At 42.1% G+C, this 16,948-nt stretch overlaps 1 protein-coding gene across 1 annotated transcript; it reads right to left on the bottom strand.

The window, feature by feature from the left end:
- Nucleotides 1-6,613: 6,613 nt before the first annotated feature.
- On the bottom strand, nt 6,614-7,813 carry LOC149005283 (uncharacterized). Its single transcript, XM_089135834.1, has one exon. It carries the CDS (start codon nt 7,811-7,813, stop codon nt 6,614-6,616), a length of 1,200 nt encoding a protein of 399 aa, XP_088991960.1.
- Between the last annotated feature and the right edge of the window lie 9,135 nt (nt 7,814-16,948).

Raw genomic sequence — 16,948 nt, 5'->3', positions numbered from 1 at the left:
TCCAGGTCTTTGGACCTACAAACATCAAGGATTCTGGGTCAGGGTCAAGGTTAGGATAGGGCTGGATTTCACACTCTATCCTCGATTGATCTTATCTCCAACCGATTTGTGAAACCCAACCCTATTCTAACCCTGACCCTGACTCGAATCCTTTGATGTTTGTAGGTCCGAAGACCCAGAGTGGTGGAAGAAGAGACTTGTGGGCCCTCGTAGCTGAAGACTTGGTGTACGATTCAGAGTCTATGGACATTGATAGTGATGCCCCTTACTTGGATGCATTGTCAGTGTTCAGTGAGAAACTGCACCTAGAAGAGGGGAAGCCTAGTTGAAGTACTTGGTGCACTTCTGGTCTTGTTTTGAAGGTATTTCTCTAATCTAGACTTCTTAATTGACTTGTAGGAGAAAATCCAACTCAATTCGGATCAATTTAGCCCTTCATTTCCCTGGATCAAGCTTGCCGGACTAACTTGGTCGACTGATTGGTCGACTAGGCTAGTCGACCAAGCCAGTCGACCAAAGGATGCCCAAATCCGAGAAAAATATGCTTTTTGAATATTCTCTTCTCTACTTAAGGGAGCCTCGTGTTTTGAACCCTATTTCACATTCCTAGCTTGCTGAGAACGAGGGGAGAGCTTCCCAAAGCATTTCCTTGGTAGTGGTGAAGGTTATTCCATTCAAATCATTGCCAATCATTGCTTCTTGTCTCCATTTGCACCTACAAGGTATGATTCCTCATTCTCAACCTTTATTCTACTCTTTTCTTTTCTATTCTTGTTGTTGTAACCTTGAAGTTGATGCTGCAACCTTGCAAACATCACTTCAAGTGTTCACTCTTGATTAATCAATGATCTCATTCCATTTCTACCTATGCTATGCTCTCATTTTAATTCTTGCATATGCAATGCTATGATTCTCTTCTTAACTTCTTGCATTCTTGTCCTAGATTGAAGTATGAAGTGTGCTAAGTCTATGTTCTATGCTAGCATATGATCCCAATCCATTTCTTATCAATTCCCCTACCTAATTCCTTCATTTCCATTGCAATTTCATTTGATTTCAATTCATGCTATGATTCTTGTATTTAGAACATAGGGTTTTAATTTTGGGATTCCTAATTAGACCATTGGATTATGCTAATTACTTGTTAGATAGTGTTCTTATACTGTTACAATGAATCCCTCCAAGTTTAGAATCGATCCGAGCCCTGGAAGACCGATTTCGGGCCAAAAATCACTATTCAGCCCCGACACTGAAGTCAGTCAACCAATTGATTGCTGAATTGTGTACTTCGTCGATTTGATCCGTTCGACCTCTGATTTTCCCGATTTCTTTTCTAATCTTTCATTTATGTTTGTCTAGGTCTTAATACCATCTTTGGATCATTCTATTGTGACCTTTGAATTATCATCATCGCGACTTAAGGTAAGAACAGTTATACCCATATGACATAGACTGTGATTATTACACTGATGTTGGCAACTTAGTAGGCTTAGCTTATTGGTTGTATCTGGACATCATATAACTAATATAGGTACTTTGTGACAGTAGTGTCATGTTTATATACTCTTGTTTATCATGTCTATTCATTCTTATAATTTACTTATACACTTGATCATGTCATGTTATGACGTATCTTTCAATATGATGATGTATCATGGATGTATGATATGATGAAACTGAGAATGTGATTGAATAAGTATTGTTGGTGCAACCTAGAGGGGGTGATTAGGTTGCAACTAGTGGATTGTCCCAATTTTTCAGTTTGTGCGGAAATACATGGTAAATTGAAAATTCAAATGAAACTAAACAATACAAGTAACCACAACACGGGATTTATAGTGGTTCGACTATACAAGTCTACGTCCATTCCTCTCTTGGCCTCAAGAGAGTATTCCACTATTGATTCTCTTTCAATACAATGGGTAGAGATCAAACCCTTACAATAATCTTTGTTACGGGGCAAGAGAACCCTTTACAATCTTTGTTTAACAAGCAGGGCAAAAGCACCCCTTAACAATCTTTGTTTACGGGCAAGAGCACCCAAGCAATCTTTGTTCACGGGCAAGAGCACCCAATGACCAATTCTAATCTACCAACCTAGACGAGAATTGAAACAGTTACAAAGGAAGGATGTTACCTTAAGAGGTGTGACACTTTACCTCTTGTGTGAATGTGATGCAATGTGAGTTGTATGCTCAAATGAAAATGTATGCACCACCAACGCCTTTAATCACCTCAAGCTTGGCTTCCACAAGCTTGCTTAATACCTTGGAATGTTCTTCAAGGTTGGGGAGAAGGTGAAAGGCAAAGCACAAAGTTTTCTTGCAATTTGAGAGCTTAGGATCACTTGGGGAGTGGGTGATCAAGTGTAGTGTTGTACTCTCAAAATGAGGTGAATTGGGGTTTTATAGATCACCTTTGAGTGCCTAAACCCAATCCCCAACGGATAGAAAACGGACATAATTTTGTCCTATTTTTAGCCTAGACGGTCGTCCGTCTGGTCAGACGGTCGACCGTCTGAAAAAGAGCCGTTAAAAACTAGCCGTTATGGCTTAGTTAAACCAGACGGTCATCCGTCTCAGACGGTCATCCGTCTGGAAAAGAGCCGTTTAAACTAGCCGTTATAGGCATTTTTTAACCCAGATGGAATTCCGTCTCAGACGGTCAGCCGTCTGCCAGACGGTCATCCGTCTCAGACGGAATTCCGTCTGAGCTTCTGTGACTTAGAATCAGTCACAGCAAACTAGACGGTCAGCCGTCGGCCCAGACGGTCGACCGTCTGAGCCCTGTTTTGCTGAATTAAGTTGGGGCTGGGACATGGCTTGGGTTTTTGGACTTTTTGGTCAACCCTAAGCATTGTACACCTCACTAACATGTCCTAGGTCACTCTAGTAATATGAATTACATATAATTGATGCATTTACATGAATGTGTATGCGAGAGTGTCCTAAGCCCTAATTCAACCTAAGTCTTGATCTTCGACTTAATTTTGTGCAATGGTCTTCATGTCCATCTTGGCATGGTCATCTTGACTTAGACTTCATGTCCATCTTAATGTCCATCTTGGCATGATCTTGGCTTTGACTTTAGCATATGGCTTTGACTTGGAGTTGGTCCACTTGTTCTCATTTTTAACTAAAACATCATAACTCAATATAGCCATTAGTAATTCATGCTTATTATCATCAAAACCAATAGAGACTGATTTGGCCAATGATGACATGGCATTTCCCAACAATCTCCCCCTTTTTGATGATGATAAACACATGAATGATTGGAAAATATGAATTATAATTAATAGCAAATAAACACTCATTCATATGCATGTTATTTACATGTTTTTCCATGGTGAATTCTAATTCATGTTTGTTATCATCAAAACATGGTGAATTCAAGTTTCATGTTTGTTATCATCAAAACCAATGGAGGCCGATGTGGCAAAATGCTGACATGGCATTTTCCAACAAGTATGATTTGGGATTGGGGAATGTCCTTTTGACATTTCTGTCCTTGGACATTGTAGGGAATAGTATGGGATGTTCTCCGAAGATGCCCATTGACGCTTTCTTGGATTATTGGATGACATACATAGGATTTGTCTAGATGTGTTGGCTAAGACATCCCTGTTGTATCAGACACGAATCGGAAGGGCATTGAGATCGAACGACCCGTGGTAGTAGTGTGGTTTGATGGGCACTCAAGACCGGTAACCATCCATATTTGAATTTGACCCATTGGATTGTTCTGTAAAAACAAATGTCAAATGTGGCCCGACCGCTAGGATCGGGAGTCCACCTCCGAAGGCTAAGTCAGTTGATGAACTTAATCACAAACGGCTTTGCTTGAGAGCAGAGCTAAGGAATGAATAACGAGAATACGATTCAGATTGTATCCGTTCTCCTACCTTGTGAGTAGGTGATGTCTTATATAGAGTGTACCTTTGAATCTCCTTCGTTGGATGTATTTGAGCCTTCTTCGGATATTCTTCAGATCTTAACGGATAGATCCATTGAGTGATAGATCCCTAGGTTGGACTAGTAGATGACTCCTTTGATAATACGATCGTTATATGGTAGTTATCCATATAATAGCAATAAGTGACAGCCGCCAAATGCTGCTACCCATCTCTTTGTCGATTAACCTATTCCGATCGTAGCGGATTAGGGCGTGCTTGTGACTGAGTTAGTTTTCTTCCTCAGCAAGCTATCTCCTGGACCCGTCTCGCTCAGAAGCGAGTCGATTCCTTTTGTTCCAACCGGGGTCGAGGGTCGAACCAAGATTGAACCAGGTTCGGTTATATTTTCTCCATATCACGAGCCCCCCAGACCAAGCGTTCGGACGATCCCGAGGGCTTGTGTGGGTGCAACCTAGAGGGGGGTGATTAGGTTGCAACTAGTGGATTGTCCCAATTTTTCGGTTTGTGCTGAAATACAAAGTAAATTGAAAATTCAAATGAAATTAAACAATACAATCAACCACAAGACAAGTATTTTATAGTGGTTCGACTTTGCAAGTCTACGTCCACTCCTCTCTTGGCCTTAAGAGAGTATTCCACTAGTGATTCTCTTTCAATACAATGGGTAGAGATCAAACCCTTTACAATCTTTGTTACGGGGCAAGAGCACCCTTTACAATCTTTGTTTATCTTAGGGCAAGAGCACCCTCTTCAATCTTTGTTCACGGGCAAGAGCACCCAACCAATCTTTGTTCACGGGCAAGAGTACCCAAAACCAATTCTAATCTACCTAGACTAGAATTGAAAACAGTTACAAGAGAAGGATGTTACCTTAACAAGAGGTGTGACACTTTACCTCTTGTGTGTGTGTGATGCAATAAGAGTTGTATGCTCAAGATATGAAATGCATGCACCACCAAAGCCTTCAATCACCTCAAGCTTGACTTCCACAAGCTTACTTTCACACCTTGGTATGTTCTTCAAGGTTGAGGAGAAGGTGAAAGGCAAAGCACAAGGCTTTCTTGCAATTTGAAAGCTTTAGGATCACTTGGGGAGTGGGTGATCAAGTGTGAGTGTTGTTACTCTCAAATGAGGTGAATTGGGTTTATATAGAGCACCTTTGAGTGCCAAAACCCAATCCCCAACGGATAGAAAACGGACATATTTTTGTCCTGTTTTTCAGCCCAGACGGACGTTCTTCTTGTCAGACGGTCATCCGTCTCAAAAGTATCCGTTGCAAATAGCTGTAGAGGATATTCTCTTTAAACTAGCCGTTATAGTCAAATCTGGGCCAGACGGACGTCCGTCTGCCCAGACGGACATCTGTCTGGCCTGGACTGGCTCAGACGGACATCCGTCTGCCAGATGGAAATTCTGTCTGGCCTTCTGTTGTTTTCTGAGAAACAGAGTTATCAGTACAGACGGACATCCGTCTGCTCAGACGGCTGTCCGTTTGAACTCTATTTTGATGGCTTAAGTTGGGGCTGGGAAATGGCTTGGGTTTTTGGACTTTTTGGTCAACCCTAAGCATTGTACACCTCACTAACATGTCCTAGGTCACTCTAGTAATATGAATTACATATAATTGATGCATTTACATGAATGTGTATGCGAGAGTGTCCTAAGCCCTAATTCAACCTAAGTCTTGATCTTCGACTTGATCTTCGACTTGATCTTCGACTTGATCTTCGACTTGATTTTGTGCAACGGTCTTCATGTCCATCTTGGCATGGTCATCTTGACTTAGACTTCATGTCCATCTTCATGTCTATCTTGGCATGATCTTGGCTTTGACTTGGAGTTGGTCCACTTGTTCTCATCTTGAACTAAAACATCATAACTCAATATAGCCATTAGTAATTCATGCTTATTATCATCAAAACCAATAGAGGCTGATGTGGCAAATGCTAACATGGCATTTCCCAACAATCTCCCCCTTTTTGATGATGATAAACACAAGAATGATTGGAAAATATGAATGATAATTAATAGCAAATAAACACTCATTCATATGCATGTTATTTTCATGTTTTTCCATGGTGAATTCTAATTCATGTTTGTTATCATCAAAACATGGTGAATTCAAGTTTCATGTTTGTTATCATCAAAACCAATGGAGGCCGATATGGCAAAATGCTGACATGGCATTTTCCAACAATCTCCCCCTTTTTGATGATGACAAACACATGAATGAGGGAAAATATGAATGATCATTAATAGCAGTCGATGCTCATTCATATGCATGTTATGACATGTTTTCCCCATGAATTATTATCTAATTCATTCATGCGGTTTTCTCCCCCTTTTGTCATCAACAAACAATATAGGAGCTAATGAATTATCTAATTCAAAATTCTATAATTTGTAGAATTTTTCTCCCCCTTTTGTTATCAACAAAATATAGGAGATGCTTCTCCACAAATAACTCTCCCCCTTTGTTATCAACAAAAATAATGCATGAAATGCTCTCCCTCAATTAACTCTCCCTTTGTCATTGCCACAAGCATGAAGAGCATGAAGTGCTCCCCCTCAAATAATTCTCCCTTCTTAACTTATGCTCCCCCTGAATTAATGCATAAGTTAACAACTTCTCTCCCTCACATATGCACTCTCCCCCTACATGAATGCATAAAAGGAAAGAGAATAACATACTCTTTCTTAATATCCTTTTTCAGGGTCCTTAATAATTTTGAACAATACTCCAAATGAGTTGTCCCTATCAATGTCATCTATTAATCTGTTATCATTATTGCTAATGGAATTAGGATTATGGGAATAATTTACCTCAAGGTCTTCTTGTTCTTCCATGGACTTTGCCATTAGAGCCAAGTTGATTCTTTCTTCCTTGGACTCCTCCTCTTCTTCCTCCTCACTTGTGTCGTAGGACATTTTAGCCATATTCGGGCACTCGGACTTGATGTGACCTGGTTTCTTACATTTATAACAAGTGACATTAGAAACACAACTTCTTTCCTTAGAAAGATTTTTACCTTTGTGCTCCTTAGAGGATTCTCCTTTGTGAAGATGCTTCCCTCTTTTCTTTTTGAGAAGTCTCTTGAACTCTTTGGCGATTTGGTAGAGCTCGCTGTCCAAGTCTTCTTCTTCACTCTCACTATCTTCTTCTTCCTTGGTGGCACTCTTTAGAGCTATGGACCTCTTCCTTCGATCCTGCTGCACGCTTGCTTGCTTGTCTTCTTCAAGCTCTGCTTCATGAGCTAGCAAAGATCCCATTAGCTCATCAATAGTAATTTTGGACAGATTCCCCGCTTCTTGAATTGCTGTCCTTTTGGGTCTCCATGAGGGTGGAAGAGCTCTCAGAATTCTTCTAGTTATGTCCTCATTTGCCAATTCTTTTCCAAGGCTATACAACTTGTTCACAATGTTAGTAAATCTACTAAATAAAGAAGTAATATCTTCATAATCTAACATTTTAAACTCTTCATATTGAAGCATGTAGATGTCTAGGTTCATCCTTTTGATATGATCAGTCCCTTCATATGTGACTACTAACTTATCAAAAATTTCTTTGGCACTTTTGCAAATGCCACATCTATTGTAGACTTTTTCACTTAACGCACATTGCAAAAACATTTTTGCTTTGTGGTTTAATTGAATTTTGACCTTGTCAATCGAAGTCCACTCGGTTCTAAGTTTGGGTACCTTATGGTCATGTTCATCTGTTTTGAGAACCTCATTTGGTCCACATGTTATGACGTCCCACACATCGATATCATGTGCACACACAAAGTCCTCAAACCTATTTTTCCAATAGGCAAAGTCTTCTCCATCAAAGTATGGAGGTCTAGCGATGTTAAGACCTTCGGTTCTTGAAGGAGCTTCATAAAAAGGAAAGTCCATGATCTTTAACTCTTATAAAGATTGATTTCAATCTTAATTTGAGCTCCCGCTCTGATACCAATTGTTGGTGCAACCTAGAGGAGGGTGATTAGGTTGCAACTAGTGGATTGTCCCAATTTTTCGGTTTGTGCGGAAATACAAAGTAAATTGAAAATTCAAATGAAATTAAACAATACAATCAACCACAAGACAAATATTTTATAGTGGTTCGACTTTGCAAGTCTACGTCCACTCCTCTCATGGCCTTAAGAGAGTATTCCACTAGTGATTCTCTTTCAATACAATGGGTAGAGATCAAACCCTTTACAATCTTTGTTACGGGGCAAGAGCACCCTTTACAATCTTTGTTTATCTTAGGGCAAGAGCACCCTCTTCAATCTTTGTTCACGGGCAAGAGCACCCAACCAATCTTTGTTCACGGGCAAGAGTACCCAAAACCAATTCTAATCTACCTAGACTAGAATTGAAAACAGTTACAAGAGAAGGATGTTACCTTAACAAGAGGTGTGACACTTTACCTCTTGTGTGTGTGTGATGCAATAAGAGTTGTATGCTCAAGATATGAAATGCATGCACCACCAAAGCCTTCAATCACCTCAAGCTTGACTTCCACAAGCTTACTTTCACACCTTGGTATGTTCTTCAAGGTTGGGGAGAAGATGAAAGGCAAAGCACAAGGCTTTCTTGCAATCTGAGAGCTTTAGGATCACTTGGGGAGTGGGTGATCAAGTGTGAGTGTTGTTACTCTCAAATGAGGTGAATTGGGTTTATATAGAGCACCTTTGAGTGCCAAAACCCAATCCCCAATGGATAGAAAACGGACACATTTTTGTCCTGTTTTTCAGCCCAGACAGACGTCCGTCTGGTCAGACGGTCATCCGTCTCAAAAGTATTCATTGCAAATAGCTGTGGAGGATATTCTCTTTAAACTAGCCGTTATAGTCAAATCTGGGCCAGACGGACGTCCGTCTGCCCAAACGGACATCCGTCTGGCCTGGACTGGCTCAGACGGACATCCGTCTGCCAAACGGAAATTCCGTCTGGCCTTCTGTTGTTTTTTGAGAAACAGAGTTATCAAGACAGACGGACATCTGTCTGCTCAGACGGCTGTCCGTCTGAACTCTATTTTGCTGGCTTAAGTTGGGGCTGGGACATGGCTTGGGTTTTTGGACTTTTTGGTCAACCCTAAGCATTGTACACCTCACTAACATGTCCTAGGTCACTCTAGTAATATGAATTACATATAATTGATGCATTTACATGAATGTGTATGTGAGAGTGTCCTAAGCCCTAATTCAACCTAAGTCTTGATCTTCGACTTGATCTTCGACTTGATTTTGTGCAATGGTCTTCATGTCCATCTTGGCATGGTCATCTTGACTTAGACTTCATGTCCATCTTCATGTCTATCTTGGCATGATCTTGGCTTTGACTTGCATATGGCTTTGACTTGGAGTTGGTCCACTTGTTCTCATCTTGAACTAAAACATCATAACTCAATATAGCCATTAGTAATTCATGCTTATTATCATCAAAACCAATAGAGGCTGATGTGGCAAATGCTGACATGGCATTTCCCAACAACTTGGTTTTGAACTGGGTACTTTGTCGAACAATAGTTTTGCATAATTCCCAACCCATTGAATGTCATATCACATTTAATGCTGCTGTATCGCTTTTTCCTTGAGCATTGTGAGTATTTTCACTTTTTGTGGGGGTGATGCCACGCTTCCTTTGTAGCCGAAACTATCGTTGCTCACGAAATCGAAACGATGGTTTCTGAATGCCTGTTTTTTATCGTGAGTTCAAACTTTTGAACCGTCTCCAAATCTCGATCGTTGATGTTGTATCCATCTCGATCGTACACATCCTCGAACACTTGTGCAAGTGCTTAAAAGCGGTTCGTTGTCTTAGTAGGTTTCATTCTCTTTGTCTGGAATTTTGAAACCTCATCGTCTTCTTCGCTCTCTAACGATCTTCTCACTCTCGAGCATTCTACCTCAGTGATTCAGTAAGTCTACTGACTCTTTTGTGATCTTTACTTTTGTCTCCAGGTTTCTTTTTCTTTCTAGAAACCACAATCATACTTTTTTAGTAATGGAGGGCGGTAGGGTTTCTTCTGAAATTCCTCCTGGACTTAGCGCTGGGTAAGGGCGATACGGTGATGAGGCCTTTGCCTCCGTCCCCTCTGAGCAGTTGGATAGTGACAAGAAAACCCTAACTGCTCTCTGGCGTGACTTCGCAGAAGTTAGCCAACAGAGAAAAGCAGAAGAAAATGCTGAGGCTTCTTCTGCCCTTCCTGAGTCTGGACCATCCAGGACTACGAAGGTGACTGCTGAATCCTCTGGGCAGTCCAAACAACCTATCAAGTCCTTTGATGGACCTGGTTCTGTTGCTTCCTCCTTTACCAAAGAGAACCTTCCGCTAGCCATCCAACGCTTCAACTTTCCTTCCTCGTACCATCTTAGGGCCCCCACTTCTGATGAGAGGGTTGATTCGATCCTTCCTGGTGAATTTTCCCTTTATATAGATACTCTGGAAAGCGGAGTTCGCTTTCCCTTCTTCAATACTCTGTTTTCTGCTGTTCTAAATCATTGGGACATTTGTCCCGGAATGCTTCTTCCCAATAGCTGGCATCTAATTGTCGGCTTCTTGGGTTTATGTTTTGAACTTGGCATCACACCTTCTCTTCCTCTCTTTGTACATTTTCATGTTCTTTCTCTTTCCCATCCTCCTGGCTGGGTTGTTCTTTCCAAGCGCAACAAAGTTGATCTTGACTGGTCGGGCAGCATTCTTGCCAGGGGAACCTGCCCTTCCAACCACAAAGGGTGGTGCAAGCAGTATTTTTTCTGCTGAGCGCCTCAATCAGACCTTAAATTCCCAATCACCTGGAAACTGTACACTTCATACTTTGAGGGCAACCGGGTCCCTCAACTATCCAAAGAAGACAGAGCTGTTGTCAGGAAGATCAAGTCAATTCCATGGAATCAAGAGATACATGGATATAAGATGGAATACAACTCCATTCTTCAATACTGGGGGCTGGCTCAATGTGAGCTTTCTAACTGTCATGTTTTGTTTTCTTGAATGTACTGTGAACTTTTTCAACTTTCTGACTTTCGTCTTTCTTTGTAATGCCTCCAAGAATGAATCCAGACAACCTTCGGGTGAAGGCTGCCAAGGTCGTTGTGACTGCAGAACAGGTGGCTTCTATGCCTCCTCCAGACCCTTCTTATAAGAGTATTAGAAACCTGAAGCCAGTGGTTGAGGCTTCGGGGAGAGGGAAGAAACTGATGGTAGAAGAGGTCGAGGCCCCCTCTCCCATTCGAACCAAAAGGAAGCATGACTCGGTCGATGCTTTTGCCCCGAAGAAATCCAAAAAGAATAAGGATTCTGAGGAGATCTTCGTCCCTCAGTGGTCATCGACAGAGACAGACCGATTCATGCAGGACTACGAGAAGGTTGCCGAGTGGAGCTCTCTCGGCCTTATGCCTGCCGATCGGCAGGCCTTCGAAACCCTGTAAGACGACACTCTGGTTCGTCTTTCCATGAGGTATTACTTTTCTTGAGTTTTTCACTACTTGCTTTGTAGCCTTCCTAGGAATGCCGTGTTGAGCTTCTACCAACATATGGAGGCCTTGAGCCGAGTTGGTTGTAGCAGCTCCTTGCTGCAGTCTTATGAAGAGAATTTGGCGAAGGCCAATTCTGAGGTTGACCGGTTGAAGAAAGCAGCCGGAGAGTCAAAGGAGGAAAATGACAAGGCCATTAGTTCTTTGAGGAAAGAACTTGACTTGTCGATCAGTCGCGCTGCTGCTACCGAACGCAAAGCCAAGAAGCAGAAGAATCTTGCTACCGCGTATGGTGAGAGCCTCGAGCTTCAGGTCATAGATAACGAACGCCTGAAGAAGATGACAGTTCCTAGCAAGCCTGAACATCTTTCACTAGATCTTCGGAGGGATTGCATTCGGAAGTATCTGAACAACGTTCCTTTCACTGACCTGATGGGTTCATTCAACCTTCAAGCTTATCGACAGGGGCAGAATGATGTTTGGAAAAAGATTCTTGAATCTAACCCTTCCTTTGACACAACTCCCTTTCATAGTGTGTGTCATAAGGAAATCTTCGAGAAGCTCGAACTGCCTTTCCCCGATTGGGTTTGGGAAGAAGAGGATCCCATTCCAGCAGATCCAGATATTGAGAAGTATCTCGCTGATTCACCGCCTCTTCCCGAAGAACCTCCAAAGCCTGCCACAGATAAAGATCCTTCGGTCGACAATGAGAAAGAACCATAGGAAGCCATCTCTTTTTCCTCTTTTTTTTGTGTGTGTAAGGGTTGGCCCCCACGGACTTCTATAATGAAATAGAAATTTGCCTCCTTTTCCTCGAACTCTTCCAATGATTGCCATAATACTTTCTCATATCGTACCCAGGGAACTATCTATTCTCTCGCGTAAGAGATATTTAAGAATGAGATAAGTTATCATGTAGATAATCTTGTACCTTAATTGAAGACAACGCTCGGGACATTAGAGAGATGAGTTCGGGAGCGTTAATTTGATTCTTCCAAACCTTTTATGACACTTGACAACTTTATTTCCCGACCGCTCCTTTTTTATGACGAAGCCCAAACGTTTCCTCGTATTCGCGTACAAGTTGTTCTTCCCAAGGAATTGGAAATACTCTCTTATTTAATACTGGAGTGACGGTTGGTATTTGGCAGTATCCTCGTAACAGGTGCACATTGTTCCACGTGGAAACCTAGGTCAGCCTTCAAGTTTCGAATTTGAAGCGTCGTTATCTCCTGACCGTTGATCTTGCATTTTTCGGAATTCGAAACGTCTCTTTCATCCTATCCCTTGGTTAACTTGGGCTTTCAACCGTCGCATCACCCCTTAAGGCTATTTAAGTTCCTCAAGGGTGCTTCAATCTTTATCCTCGCTATCTGCAAGTTATTCTTGTCTGTTAAATTTGCCAAGTAGTATTTTGTCTTCCTTTGCTGTCTTTGTACTCTTGTCCTTCAACAATATCTTCGATCAGAACCTAAACAAGTAAGTTTTCTCCTCTATTATTCAGTTTTATCACGAACTTCTTCCTTCTCCCTGAGTAATCTCCACAGTATTTATACTTGGGGTTTACTCATTGCATAAGTTCCCTGTTGGGTATTCGTTGCTTCATCTGTTCGACAGAAATCTAGGGTTTTCCCTTTTCTATTATATTTTGTTGGCTTTCTCATACTGACGATGCTTGCTTTTCATTTGTAGTGCCTCCAAGAATTAACTTGGATAATATTAGGGCGAAATCTTGCAAGAAGACTGCTCCAGTGCTGACGAAGTTTGTTCCCTCTGAGGTGATTGCCGTTGGTGAATCTTCTAAACGTGGGGAGATTGCTGTTAGTGAATCTTCAGATTAGGTTCCCACAGCTTCTGCTGATGCTTCTCCCACGCTTCCTTTGCCTAGAGAGACCATTCGGTCTTCTAAGGAGGATGTGGCTCCCTCCATCGCTGCTCGCACTGCTGAAACTCCTACTGGCACTATGCTAGAGTCCTCTTCCATAATGAAGACCCTTCAGACTTCTAGGGAAGAGGTGGTCCCTGCAGTCGCCGTTCGCGCCTCCAAACCTGACTCTAGTGTTTGTTTGCAATCCTCCTCCAACCCTCCTACCGTGGAGGTTTTCAAAGAGGCCGAGGATTCTGCTTCTAGAAAGCGCCCTCGGTTGGCAGATGATGTGTTCCATCCTTCCTAGTCGTTGAAGAGATCTGACTTGGTGACAGGCGATTTTGACAAGGCACTAGAATGGTGCACTGCTATTCAAATGCTAGCCGAGAGCAGAGCCTTCTCTACAGTCCCGGATAGGGAATTTATGAAATCCCTGGTGATGTAAGTTTTTCTTTATTACCTTTCGTTCTGAAGATTTTTCTTTTGCTCTTGACTAACCCTTAAGTTGTTGCAGGAGTCTTACTGGTAATTTCCACAATCAAGTAGAGGCAGCCTTTAGACTCAGTAGACTGAGTGATGAGCTTTCCAGGCTTCGGGAAGAATCCAGAGCCAAAGATGTTGCGATTGCTCATCTTGGAAACAAAGCTTGGGAGATTGCCCGAGAAAAGAATTCCGAGAACGAGCGTCTTCGTTCTGATTTGGATGGTGCCAGGGAGAAGATCCGGCAGCTGGAGCAGGAAGTTGGAAAGCTTTCAGCAGGGGCGAAAGGGTCTGGAGCTGTATCAACGCCCCAAAGGCAAGCTGTTACCCTTTTGATCGAGTCCCTTCCGAATGATGTTTGCAGGGCTTGCATCTTCAAATATTTGCAGGGTAAGCCTTTTGTTGACATGCTGAACGCTTATAACTTGTAGGCATATCGGGATGGTGAGAACAAGGTATGGGAATCAATAAGGAGAAATCCTTATTTCAACACGACTCCTCACTGCGCCAATTGTCATCCTGAAGTGTTTGCAAAGCTGGGACTTCCTCTTCCTGCCTGGGCCAAGGATGTGATGGACCTTCCACCTCCAGATCTGGATATAATGAATCATCTTGATGACTCTCCTCCTTTGTCTTCTCTTAAAGGATTCAGCTATGAAGAGCTTGCCTTAAATGCATGTTTGATCAAAGGACAAGCCTCTTCAGAAAAAAGCTGGATAAAGAGTATGGAATTGCGGAGGATTTTGTATTTATAGAATGCTTCGCAATCCCCGAGGGAGATAAACAAATGATAACATATGTCTTCCTGACTCTGTTCTTCTTGAATTTGTGTTGCTTTTTGACTCTGTGTTGCTTCTGACAAAGCTGCTTTGATCTTGTGTTAGAGTTCTTGACGATCACCGACGATGACTTTCCTTTTTGACCGAACGAAGATTGTACCTCAACACTCGTTATCTCATATGTATATTTGATGTAAAGGTTGGCCCCTTCTGGTCATTTTAAAGGAATAAAGAATTAACTTCATCTTTGAACTTTGTCAGTCGCTTGAGTCTATGTTGCAGTAGGTCTTAGTTGTTTCAAAACAATGCCTTTACTTAGAGATTTCCGTAGAAATTCAATAAATTTGAGAAGGAACTCACTCGGGTTTTAAACCGATGCCTTGTAGAAGGTCCCACACGGGTTTTAAACCGATGCCTTTTGATTTTGTTGCTGGATCTGATCTTGAGTGTTGTGTGTTGCCCCCAATCAAAAGACAGTATGTTGAAAACTGAAATTGTATTGATTGAGTTGAATTTTGTTACATCATGAATGAAAATGATAATCTCCTCAAGGATAATATTTCTTCAAGTGCTTGGCATTCCATGAACGATCCAGCTCTTTCTGCATCGTCACGTTCTTTAGCTTATAAGCTCCCGAACCGACTGGTTTAATAACCATATAGGGGCCTTCCCATGAAGGGTCCAATTTCCTCTGATGGCGTGGATCTGAAGCTAAGGTATTTCTTAATACCAAGTCTCCCGCTATGTATCGACGACTCTTCACTTGGGAATTATAATGTGACGCTATCCTTTGTTGATAATGTTGAGTTCGTGCTATTGCTTTTGCACGAACTTCATCTAACAAGTCAAGGCTATCTAGCAGTCCTTGTTCATTTGCTGTTTCTTCGAACTCTCTTTCCCGTAGTGTTCCAACCATTACTTCAATAGGTGCCAACGCTTCAGATCCATAAGCCAGTTTAAAAGGAGTTTCTCCTATGGGTGTTCAAACCGTAGTTCGATAGGCCCATAGTACGTTGTGCAATTCTTCGACCCATAAGGCTTTATCAACTTTGAGTCTTTTCTTAATCCCCTCAAGTAATGTTCGGTTTGTAACCTCTACTTGGCCATTGCTCTGGGGGTATGCCACTGATGACATACGATGCTCGATGAAATAAGTTCCGCAAAACTATTCAAACTGTGGGTTGTCGAATATAGTGCCATGATCGGTCATGATTATTTTTGGCATCCCGAACCGATATATGATAGACTCGAGCACGAACTTCTCCACCTTTCGTTCAGTGATGGTTGCTAGGGCGCTAGCCTCGACCCATTTGGTGAAGTAGTTAATTGCTACTATGAGATATTCTCGCCCGAGGCCTTGGTGAATTTTCCTATGATATCGATTCCCCACATCGCGAAAGGGATGGGGTCTAGAATCGAAGTCAAGGTTTCAGCCTGGCGTTTAGATATTGTAGCATGGTTTTGGCAATTGCTACACTGACGAACGTATTCCATAGCAGCTTGCTGAAGCTTAGGCCAATATAGACCGAGCCTCAAAATTTTGTGTGCCAGGGCCCGACTGCCCATGTGAGCACCACAAATTCCTTCTTGTACTTCGGCCAGAGCTAATTTCGATCCTTTGGGACCCAAGCATCTTAAGAGGGGTCTGGAATAAGATCTTTTGTATAGCCTTCCGTTCTGCATAATGAATCGTGCGGATCGCACCTTGATTATCATCTCTCAGATATTCCACGATTGGATCCATCCAACACTGTTCCACTTCAATATAGGATATTTCCTTCTCCCGATAACTTGGGAATGTTACTTCTTCTATATAGACCGAAGGGTCTAAATTCTTTTCCCTGGCATTGGCTAGTCTTGATAGCTCGTCTACCATCGTATTTTTGTAATCGGGGTTCTTTAACGCCATACTCCCCTTGTACTTGATTGACAATAAGCTGTGACTCACTAAAAATAATTACCTCTGCTATTGCCAATGCTTTTGACAATCAAAGTCTAGCTATTAGGGCCTCGTACTCTGCCTCATTGTTACTTGCTTCGAATGCGAATCTTAATGCATATCGAATAATAAAACCAGCTGGACTCTTCAGAAGGATTCCAGCCGTTGATCCTTGCTTATTACTCGAACCATCCACGTATGCTTCCCAAACAGTTGGAATAGTGGGTTTGACAGTTTCCTTGGTCGGTGCAATAGTCTCTACCACGAAATCAGCCAATGCTTGAGCTTTAATTGCTGTTTGAGGCTTAAAGCTTACTTGGAACTCACCGAGTTTGACCAACCAAGCTACCATTCTTCCAGACAAATCAGGTTTACGAAGAACTTTACAATGGGGAAAAGTAGTAAATACCTCGATTGGATGAGCCTGAAAGTATGGCCGTAGTTTTCTAGCTGCTATCATAAGAGCCGAGCCCTGCTTTTCGATCTGAGAGAACCGTGTCT

The sequence above is a fragment of the Hakea prostrata genome, chromosome 9, assembly GCF_041222555.1.
Source record: "Hakea prostrata isolate BN-2017 chromosome 9, UWA_Hpros_2, whole genome shotgun sequence".
Lineage (NCBI taxonomy): Eukaryota > Viridiplantae > Streptophyta > Magnoliopsida > Proteales > Proteaceae > Hakea > Hakea prostrata.
This window is presented reverse-complemented; position numbering and strand designations above follow the sequence as displayed.

Excerpts from the sequence above, each read along its gene's own strand:
- LOC149005283 (XM_089135834.1), bottom strand. The coding sequence starts at position 7,813 with ATGGACTTTCCTTTTTATGAAGCTCCTTCAAGAACCGAAGGTCTTAAC.